Raw genomic sequence first — 11114 nt, 5'->3', positions numbered from 1 at the left:
CACACATTGATTTGCTTCATGTTTTGACTACTGCTATGGCCAGCTGCAAAGCTGGTAACAGAGACGTCCCGGTTGACGTTTCTGTCTAGTATGGGGCTAGCCCAACCGAAGGGATATAATGTATAGGCCTGGTGGGTTCAGGGTCTTTCATCTTACATCTGCCTGCGTGCAGGTTAGAGGTGCAAGATACTTGAGCGTGTAATGTTAATTTTACCTGTGATCCTTTGAATAAATCAGCACTGTTTTGAAGTTACTTGGACTGTCTCGTCTCTCAGAGTTAGCAATGGTAACAAGAACCAAAGACCAACACTACACAGTGTGACCTGAGGCTGAAGAACAACCTCCAGCTGCCTCCTCTGCCGGTCGAGCTCCTTCCTGAAGCCTCCTCCTCGTACCCGGTCACGGTTCTCTCTACAACCGCAAAGATCTCCTGGGCGGCTGTTGTCAGTTTCTCGGTGATGATTCCTCTCAGGATCTGCACCGTCGACAGCTCAGAGTCCACAGAGGAAACATACGTCGCATTAAGCATCTTTTAACACCTGTTCTTCTTCTGTTGATGAAAATTCCTCTGTCGGCAGTGATGGTGCATCCGCGATTGTGCTCCGAGCGAGAATGAAAAATAAAAAATAAAGTTCCGCTACAGTTAAACAGCGACCGTGGTCTTCTTCTTCTTGAGCTTTACTGGAGGCTGGCAAACAAAACTAACTTTGATTCAGTTTACAACCAATATATGTAAAGCAACAGGAAGAAGTTCGCGGACTATTTCTTTGTGTAAACAGACACTTCAGCTTCCCACGGAACTGAATTCTTATGATGTTTGGATGTTTTGTGCCCCCTGTGGTTGGCACCGTGTCCGTCAGGTTTAAACAACGCCCCCCAGCAGGAACCGTTCACGGCATCTGTTCCTCAGAGAAGGAGGCATTAAAATGGTCAACTCCGCTTATTGGGGTTAAAATTCCTATATGCCTACATTGTTTATGCATAAGTGGCTAATCAAAGTCTGGACTCCTTATTTCCTCAGTGAAAGAGGGAGAAAACACTGTTAGCTCCTTATTTCCTCACTGAAAGAGGGAGAAGACACTGTTGGCTCCTTATTTCCTCACTGAAAGAGGGAGAAGACACTGTTGGCTCCTTATTTCCTCACTGAAAGAGGGAGAAGACACTGTTGGCTCCTTATTTCCTCACTGAAAGAGGGAGAAGACACTGTTGGCTCCTTATTTCCTCACTGAAAGAGGGAGAAGACACTGTTGGCTCCTTATTTCCTCACTGAAAGAGGGAGAAGACACTGTTGGCTCCTTATTTCCTCACTGAAAGAGGGAGAAGACACTGTTGGCTCCTTATTTCCTCACTGAAAGAGGGAGAAGACACTGTTGGCTCCTTATTTCCTCACTGAAAGAGGGAGAAGACACTGTTGGCTCCTTATTTCCTCACTGAAAGAGGGAGAAGACACTGTTGGCTCCTTATTTCCTCACTGAAAGAGGGAGAAGACACTGTTGGCTCCTTATTTCCTCACTGAAAGAGGGAGAAGACACTGTTGGCTCCTTATTTCCTCACTGAAAGAGGGAGAAGACACTGTTGGCTCCTTATTTCCTCACTGAAAGAGGGAGAAGACACTGTTGGCTCCTTATTTCCTCACTGAAAGAGGGAGAAGACACTGTTGGCTCCTTATTTCCTCACTGAAAGAGGGAGAAGACACTGTTGGCTCCTTATTTCCTCACTGAAAGAGGGAGAAGACACTGTTGGCTCCTTATTTCCTCACTGAAAGAGGGAGAAGACACTGTTGGCTCCTTATTTCCTCACTGAAAGAGGGAGAAGACACTGTTGGCTCCTTATTTCCTCACTGAAAGAGGGAGAAGACACTGTTGGCTCCTTATTTCCTCACTGAAAGAGGGAGAAGACACTGTTGGCTCCTTATTTCCTCACTGAAAGAGGGAGAAGACACTGTTAGCTCCTTATTTCCTCAGTGAAAGAGGGAGAAAACACTGTTAGCTCCGTTACGTATTGTGTATTATTCTGTCAGTTGTTAATAATAGTACATTTCATGAAACTAGAAAGTGCTTTTAACTATGAACTGTTCTAACTTATATCTTAACCAAAGGCATTACAATTATTATGACGTCACCTTCTTAAAACACCTATTGATTGAATGTGCTTACCAATCAAGTCACACTGGTTCTTATCACTTTACAGCCATTTAATTTGATGATTACAGTCAAATATAAACGAATAAAGGTAAAACAACAACAACATTGCTCAGAGAACAAATAAATACAAACAAATACGTATAACCGTCCTCCCTCCAAGATAACATGAGAACAAACTCGAACAGTTAGTGTTGTTACCATTTCAGTACCAAAACACAGAAATCTATGGTGGCAGCAACTGTGTGAGGAAGTTTATGGTTTCAACTATTATTTACTATGTTGTTTTTGTTGTTGTTTAACTCTGTAAACTCTGCTACAGAAGGATGAGCTATAAAAAGTTTTATTCCCATTATTATGATAAGACATCTTGACATTGTTCCAAGTTAATCATTCTCTTTATGTATGTGATGTTTTGGTGGATCTGTGTTCACTGTATGTTCAGAGAGAATTCAGAAGAACTCTGAGATATCCAGCTGTCAGTCAGTCTGCCAGTCTGTCCCTGAGTCTGTCTGTCTGTCCCTGAGTCAGTCAGTCTGTCCCTGAGTCTGTCTGTCTGTCCCTGAGTCAGTCAGTCTGTCCCTGAGTCTGTCTGTCTGTCCCTGAGTCTGTCAGTCTGTCCCTGAGTCTGTCAGTCTGTCCCTGAGTCTGTCTGTCTGTCCCTGAGTCTGTCAGTCTGCCTGTCTGTCCCTGAGTCTATCAGTCTGTCCCTGAGTCTGCCTGTCTGTCTGCCTGTCCCTGAGTCTGTCTGTCTGTCCCTGAGTCTGTCTGTCTGTCCCTGAGTGAGTCTGTCTGTCTGTCCCTGAGTCTGTCTGTCTGCCTGTCCCTGAGTCTGTCTGTCTGTCTGTCCCTGAGTCAGTCTGTCTGTCTGTCCCTGAGTCAGTCAGTCTGTCCCTGAGTCTGTCTGTCTGTCTGTCTGTCCCTGAGTCTGTCTGTCTTTTCGGACGCTCTAATACAAAATAAAAACTCCTCTCTTGTTGCTGGGAGGGCAGCCTCCCCTCAGCGGCCGCTCTGATTGGCCTGCAGTCCTTCACTCCAGCTTTTTTTGTGCGTCCGCCATGAGAATCCATAATTACTTTGTCATCATTACTACTACGATTTATTATCAATACTACGTTAATATGAAGGTGTGGCCTGTTTTGTAGTTCGTTTCCTTCGTATTGGTCCGTTACCTTGTCATAATTGTCAAGCTCTCCGTGAAGACACGGATACACGGCCCGCCGTGGTATAACAATGTCCTCATCGCTATGAACGTTGGACAATGATGAACAACAAACTTGTTATTATGGAGCCTGATCTCTGTCATTTTCATCAGTGCTTTCGCTGATTCGGTACTGCGGGAGGCTCGGTACCGTTATTGTCTAGTGTCTGTAATGGCGGGGCCGTCGAGTTGGAAAAACTGTACCTCCGGTTAAATTAAGGCGCATTCTTTCTTTACAAAATAAAAGCACGACACCTAAATGTTAGCACATTTTCAGGGGTGTTTCTATATTTTTGTCCTCCCTAGCTACATACACGACAATGTCAGGATATTATAAACATCTCTGAAAATGATGTAGTCCAGAATAACACCACCTTTAACTATGACCTCAGTAATAAACATAATTGATACATTTATGACAGTTTCACCAAATATGAGCTTTGTGAACACAGATGCTAAGGTGGAAGTGTTGTTTGGTGTACCTAATAAAGTGACCGGTTAGTGTATTTATTAAAGCATCGACATTTTAAAGTACTTTTTAATGGTTTGCCCTTATGTGTTTGCACAATTTGAACGTGATGATAAAACACAATAATGTAGTAACTGGACGTATGAAGAGGAAGCTACAAACCTAAACTAGATGGTAGAAACAACTTCCGATGTAATAACACATTCTGTTCATATAATTACAGTTTATCATACATGAACATATAGTATATAATAGTTTTTATTTACGGGTTAAAGAGAAAAACTTTAATCACATCAGTAATTGCTATTGAGCTTTTATTTTGAAATCAGTGTGAGCGACGAGACGGAAGTGAGTCGTCTCGTGCCGCGGAGGCTTTACGTGTCGCTGGCGCCGATGGCGGTGGGGCTGGTGGAGGGTCGCACCGAGGAGGGAGAGAGAGGAGGCGTGGAACCGGGGAGACGGAGAGAGGAGGCCCCGGCGGTACCGAGCACCGACAAACAGACAGTAATCACAGCGACAACCAGAGCAGCGAGACCCGCAGACTGACACGGAGGAGCGCGGACAGATGGACACAGCGGTAAGGTTGTTTTGGTTTATGAGCTACCGGGATTTTTACTGGTAACGGCAGCAGGAGGGTCCGTGTGCCGGGGGGTTAGCACCGAATACACATCCTTAACATATAAACACACCGAATACTGCAGTCAGTAGTTGTATGTCCTACTTCTGTGATGTGATACTACAGGGAGAGTAAATGGAGGATGCATTGTGCCAGGTTGTGCATATGGCCGCTGTGCGTGTCTGTGTGTGGCGTTCACTGACCACAAGCCGTCATGTTTACCGCTCACTGCAGCACACGGACAGAACCTGGCCCAGTAGGGAGCTCCACAGTCTAAAACCCTGCTGTGGGAATTCTGCACATCTGTCCTGAGGACTTTGTGGCCAGTCCCCACTTTGGGCTTCAAAGACCTGTTGAAGACTTAAGGGCTGATCAGACTTTACACCTAATTAATGGACAGTGATCCAGGACACAGAAAAGCAGAACATCCTCACATATATGGAACTGAAACCAGCGAATCTTTGTCATTTTCTATTAAAAAGATGAAAATACTTGAGCAAAGTCCGGAACAGAGCTCTCATCTGACACCTGTCTAAAAAGTTTTGATTCTGGTCATTTCCCATTAATGAAAAGATGGGATGGACCAGTCGTCATCTCAGATCCTAACACATCTACTCTTATTATCAGAATATGGCACCAGAAACACTGTCACTGTCGAAGTTACAGCTGAAGTTAGACGATGGACAGAAAAGTCATTGCCAGCCATTTCAATGATCTGTCTGTTGTTTAAGCCACGTTTCAAGCAGCAATGCTCAACAGTGTCCTGGTTCCAGCTGCTCACGTGATGATTTGCTGCTTCTCCTGTTTTATGCCTCAGTAAATTTAATATCTGTGGGTTTTGGTCAGGCAGAAGAAGACAGGACGTCACCTTGGGCTTTAGGCACTTGTAGCAGGTGTTCTTCAGTGTTTTCCAACATTTTATTAAAGAAGAAATCAGTGAAAATAGTTGCTAGTTTCAGCCCCAGTCAGAGTCACACTGCTGATTATATTTGGCTGATCTTTGGAGTTATTGCTATCAGAATGAGGACTGAGCATTTTGTCCCCCATCACTTAAACTGAACTTACTGTCTGTGCTGCCGGTATGGAGAGAGGACGGCAGCGCTTTCAGTGTGCGTATGACAGACTTGAAAAAAAAATTGTCCTTGTCCTTTAATGTCAGAGGCCTGGGAATGCATGATGTCACTGGTTGTCCTCACAAGTGTGCACGTACAAACATGCATGTGTGACCTGGACAGAGGGGGAGCATTGTGTTGACTTGTGGTTCGAGCCAGAGCAGCAATGAATATCAAACAGGCGTAGGCGTGTGTGTGTGTGAGTGTGTGTGTGAAGTGCTGTTTACCAATAAACTGTCTCTTTTGTCTCTGTCTCCAGTCCAGGACCTCCTGTTTGCCGTCATCTCGTCACACTCCACCAGCCATTACTCTACCACAGCTGTAGTGCTGCTAGTATTTAGCTGCAGTAGTCAGTGCTAGTACCTGTGTTTGCCTGCAGAGGTGTGCTGTTTTATTTGGCTGCAGCCTCAGAGTACAGCAGCCTTCAAGAGACTTTCAGTTCCATGTCAGTGCAGTTTGGTGCTAACAAACCTGGGACCTTAGCTTGTTGCTTTGCAGGGATTTCTGGGGAGGGCCCTGAATCATTCCTTCCTTTGATACAGTCCTGCTAGTGATGAACTCAGTAGCTGGTTGTCAGAAAGATGAGTGAACCTGCTAAGCTAGCAGCTGCTTCACTGTGAAATCCTGTCAGCTGCAGAACAAACACAGCAACATTCAGCTCGTCTGAAAATGTAGATTAGCTTCACTTTGGAGCTACTTTCACTTAGCAGCTAACAGCTGGCGCAGAGAACCGAAGGCCGCCCTTCTCCAGAATAAAGTTCAGTGAGAAAATAAATAACCTAAAAATGTAGTTCCCAGCAGGATCACGTGTTCAGCAGCTAACGGCTAGTTAGCGGCTAGCAGCTATTGGTGAGCAGGTAGCAGTGGCTTGGGGCTAAGTCCGGACAGAGCAGGGGTGCGATGGAGTACCACTCCGGTGGCAGCCTGCCCCTGCTGGGGAGACCGCGGTACTGCCCTGGGGCCAACGCTAACGCAGGCTACCTGTGTGAGACGGGCCACTGCTGTGGAGAGACCGGCTGCTGCACCTACTACTACGAACTCTGGTGTAAGTTCCAATGCAACAACGTCTTTGAGTTATCCCGGTGCTTCACCTCTCCTGCTCTTTTAGTATGAGCTGGGCTGAACAAACTGGGTTTGTAGTTTAGGTTCAAGGGTCAGCTTTGTTGTCAGTGTTCAACACAGGACTGCACAATGAAACAGAGAACACGATAAGTGTGGACCAAACACTTTGACAAATGTATGTTTTCTTCTACAGTCAGACAAAATAAAGCTCCCAGAGTCCAAACCATCCATCCCAGAATAACCAGGTTCAACTGGGCTGGTTTTCAGCCCAGGTTTCTAGGTGCTACGTGACTGACATATTGTACAGTAATCATATATAGAACAGAAGGATAAGATTGTTGCTAACAGTTGCACAGAAGTCAGGTCATTGTAATAAGGGTGGTAGAGCTGAGCAACACCGCGTCCTGTCTCCTTTTCACTGGGTTTATCCAACAGTGTGGGAAACCTCGGTGTTGATGCATCTTTAACATGGAATGAGAAAGACGTCGGATGAGGATGTTTGTAGATCAGTGGTGTTTTTGTCTTAATAAGGTGAAATATTTTCTCCTGTGTGGGTCCAGGGTTCTGGCTGCTGTGGACCGTCCTCATCCTGTTCAGCTGCTGCTGTGCCTACCGACACCGGCGAGCCAAGCTGAGAGTCCAGCAGCAGCAGAGGCAGAGAGAGATCAGCCTGCTGGCCTACCATGGCGCCAGCTCCTACCCCTCCTCCATGCTGGACCTCAGTAAGACATGAGTATCTGCCGGTCTGAGAGCTGCTTTTAAATCCGCAGCACCGTGACAACAAAGCCATTTCTTGTTTTGTTTCCTCTTTCTGTGTGTGCGTGAGTGACGCGTGCTGCTTTTGCGATCCATCACTGTGACGGCTCAGTGTAGGTTTACAGCTCTGAGCCCAGTTTGCTTTGAATTCTGCTGCTGTTCAGAAGTACAATGTGGTTATTCCACATCATGTCCTGCCATAGTTCCTCCCCACACTCATGTCAAGGTTTTCTTTATTTCACTCAGGATGAAATGTCCCGACAGCAACTCATTTTCCTTTAAGAAACTCTCATCATCAGCCCTCTTGAATTGGATTTCCTTCCGTTGTCCCCACAGTGGAGCCAGATGTTTTGTCAGCCAGTGGAAAGCAGCTCAGTTTCAGTCATAAAGGGCAATTCCCCTAAATATTTCATCATCAGGAGTCTGTTCACATTCATATCCCTGAACCACTGAAATTTCTTCTCTACCACCTAATGACCTGCTCAGCCAGTGTGAGGCTGCTGTTAACTGGTATTGGTGCATAGTATCGGACGACTTCTACGAGTACTAGAAGGTGGTACTGGTGCATCCCTGGTTAAAAGGAAGTGTAAACTCGTCATACCATAAGACGCTGATGTTAAATCTAGATCTGTGGTTTGAGGCTGTGTGGAGAACTTGTTATGCTCCATCTTTACCCCTTGTTTCCTGTCACCTGTCTGGCTGCAATGACAAAAATGGCCAGAAATACTGAAAGATAATTAAAAAGCAGGATTATCAAACCAGCATCTTTTTTGCTTTAACCTCGCTTTGTTTTTAGGTTTCCTGGCGTCTCTGAAGTTGCCGTCATATGAGGAGGTGGCAGCTCAGCCCTCCACCCCTCCTCCTCCCTACAGCTCTGTGTTCACCACTCCACGATACCCGCAGCCCCCCCGCACTGCCGACCCCCATCTGCTCACGCAGCATGACCCACTGCTGCACCGGCCACTCAGCGACGGTCCCTCCTCCCTCAGCTCTGACAACAGGTAACACTGCGGCTAAAGCTACTGCAGTTCTGGTGGTGAAGTGGGTCCACCACAGTCTGTGGATCAGGCCTGGCTGCTTGGGGTTCCCCCGATCAGGGGAAGAGTAGTTTTATCCCAAAGAGCTCTTGACCACAATGAGACTTCCTGTTTAAACAGACTAACTGCCACCTGTCACATACAGGGCCCATATTTGCTTTAACCTCTGCTAGCTTGATGCAGTATTTGCATTTCCACTGTGATGTGTTGTCTTTCCTGCAGCTCCAGTTGTTCCTGTGACTCCTGCTGCCCATCGTCTCCATGTAGCTCCTCCCTATCAGCACCCATCACCTATGAGACTGACACAAGCCACGCCTCCACACCGAGTGAGGCCACACCCCTAGCTCTTGATCTCACCGTGGAGACCATCGGTTCTGCGACAACCTGCTTGGAGGTAAATGAGACACGTTTGGCTTCTGAGCTGAGGGTCGCCTCAGTTGCCGATGCAGATGCTGGCGGCGCACAGGAACCCGTTGCCATGAGCTCGGTTCCAAACCAGACTGTTACTGTTGCGGTTGTGACCAGGGTGGCCTCCCCTCAGCCTCTGCCTTCTCCTGGTGCTGATGTGACTCTTGGAACTCCATCTCCCATAAAGCAACAACTTGACCTAGCAATGTGTACACCAATAGTCAGCACCTGTAGCCTGAGTCCCCTCCTTAGTCCAAAAGTTGTTGATACAGCACTCCCCTCCATCCAAATAATAAGCATTGAGGGCCCCGAAACTTACCCAACTCCAAAAATCACCTCAGTGTCAGGCCCTTCTACCCCAACAACCAGCACTTCTGACAGCTCTACAGCAACACAACCCCTCGAAACCCTCTATTTAACAAAGAATGTCGATACAGCCAATACTCCTAGTAGCCCAGTGTCAGTACTGCCCCCAGATGTTAGAAGAACTCTAGCCCTGACAAAAGGCTCTGCTGGTCTCACAACCTCAGATGCAAATCCAAGCCTTGTGCCAATTCCAGCACCTTCAGAACTTACACAAACTCCAGTCCCAGGACCTGCAAACGTTTTCCAAGCTGCAGACACTGTACCTCCAAGTTTTACTCAAGATCTAGTGCAAGAAACAGAACCCACAATCCGTACCCCTTTATCAGGTCCAGTACTTGCAGACGTTACTGTAGTGCTAGACCCACAGCCTGAAACCACCCTTGTCCAAGATTCCACACTCAGCCTCACTCTGACCCCAAATCCTGCTTATTCAAATCTTACTGTAGCTACAGATGCAGAATTCGCTTCACCTACATCAACCCAATGCCAGAGCCCAGAAATTTCACCTGGATTAGCTCTAGTCCTGGTTCCTCCTAGTCCAAGGTCAGGCATGGCTCAATACCCAGGGGCTGATGCTGTTCTCATATCTCATGTTGATCCAGCAGCAGGACCAGTCAGTCGCTGTGCTTCTCTGGTCCCACCTCAACCATCAGGGCCATGTCTTACCAGTCCATTGCCTTCAGGTGACCAGACTTCATTTAGTTCTGGTGCTGGACCTGGATCATGCTTTCTTGTTGATTTTAAATCAGATCCAGTGTCCGCTCCTGCTCCAGCACTCACCTTCCCAACACCTGAGACCTCAGCTTCTTCCTGCCCAGCCATAACTGTAGAGTTTGAATCGTCTCTTGCTCCTCTTCCTCAGTCGCCCTCTTCAGCCCTCTCCACATCTTCACCCCCATGCCTTCCCACTCCTCATTCCCTCCCCTCCCTTCAAACCATGCCATCCACCTCCTTTCCAGCCCCAGCTTTACTCCTGGACCCCCTCACTGCTCTGCACCAGTCTGACAAAGGTGGGTCTTCTTCTGGCCACGCTTCCTCACTCTCCCCCTCACCTCGTGCCACTCAGTCGCCCCCAAAACAGACTCTCTTCTCCCCTTGCGTGGATGTCTTTGTACCAGGACCCCCTAACTGGGAGGATGGAGAAGAGGATCAGGAGGAGGATAATGACGATGATGAAGATGAGGACGTGGGAGCCGACGAGAGCCAGTATAGGCCCCGTCGGCTGACTGGTGACTCTGGGATTGAGGTGTGCAGGTGCCGGGTGGAAGAGGAGGATGAAGAGGAGGAGGGGGAAAGGAAGGAAGACCGTATGAGAGGAGGAGGAAAGAGGGATAAAAAAGGAGGTGGAAACACTGATCTCCATGACAGCGTGGACTGCCCTGCCAGAGGTCAGATAACCACAGGCGAAGGTCTTACACTGTGTAACCCCACCTCCACCACCACGCCGACGTCCGAGGACAGTGGCAAAGCCGTTACTGTCGTGGAGACAGTGTGACTGCCAGACATGTACGAACAAACCATTCGTCATCCAAACGGGATGAACAGAAGTCAAATTATGGTGTCAAGCCTTAAAACTGTCTTAGAGATCGGGGAGGTTGTGACCGTAGATGTTGATGAGTCACATTAATAAATGGCGCCCGACCAGCACGGGTATCGGATGTGTGGTAGGATCAGCCTATGAGCATGAGCTCACTGCCACATGGTACATTCAACTGGGCCATGTTCTGGACGTTTCTGAATAGTGAGTACTGGTGTGGTTTAGTCGGACTGCATCCATCAAGTTAAACAACTTTAGCACCACAAACCTGGTCAGTTATTTGTAAAACGTTTCACATTTTGATCCCAACAGTGTTAGTCTCAAAATATTTAGCAGTCCTCTGTGGCGTAACACTGCGGAGCTGTTTCTTCATGACCAATGCTTAAGTGACTACCACAGGCTGGTAAGA

At 47.3% G+C, this 11114-nt stretch overlaps 1 protein-coding gene across 1 annotated transcript; it reads left to right on the top strand.

Moving 5' to 3' along the window:
* The first annotated feature begins 4149 nt into the window (after positions 1-4149).
* Positions 4150-10689, top strand: LOC109972921 (mucin-2-like). The gene is made up of 5 exons (XM_020622160.1): positions 4150-4388; positions 5799-6584; positions 7162-7323; positions 8154-8358; positions 8617-10689. The coding sequence occupies exons 2-5, from the start codon at positions 6440-6442 to the stop codon at positions 10661-10663; spliced, it is 2559 nt and encodes an 852-aa protein (XP_020477816.1). The 5' UTR covers positions 4150-4388; positions 5799-6439; the 3' UTR covers positions 10664-10689.
* Positions 10690-11114: the final 425 nt, after the last annotated feature.

This window comes from Monopterus albus, unplaced genomic scaffold (assembly GCF_001952655.1).
Source record: "Monopterus albus unplaced genomic scaffold, M_albus_1.0 scaffold274.1, whole genome shotgun sequence".
Taxonomy (NCBI): Eukaryota; Metazoa; Chordata; class Actinopteri; order Synbranchiformes; family Synbranchidae; genus Monopterus; species Monopterus albus.
Note: the sequence above shows the minus strand (reverse complement) of the source record. Positions and strands in the feature narration are given on the sequence as shown.

What these genes read in the sequence shown, in the direction of transcription:
- LOC109972921 (XM_020622160.1), top strand. Translation starts at nt 6,440, where the DNA reads ATGGAGTACCACTCCGGTGGCAGCCTGCCCCTGCTGGGGAGACCGCGG. An exon ending in CTACTACTACGAACTCTGGT is followed by an intron (nt 6,585 to 7,161) that starts GTAAGTTCCAAT and finishes GTGTGGGTCCAG; the next exon opens with GGTTCTGGCTGCTGTGGACC. An exon ending in TCCCTCAGCTCTGACAACAG is followed by an intron (nt 8,359 to 8,616) that starts GTAACACTGCGG and finishes TCTTTCCTGCAG; the next exon opens with CTCCAGTTGTTCCTGTGACT.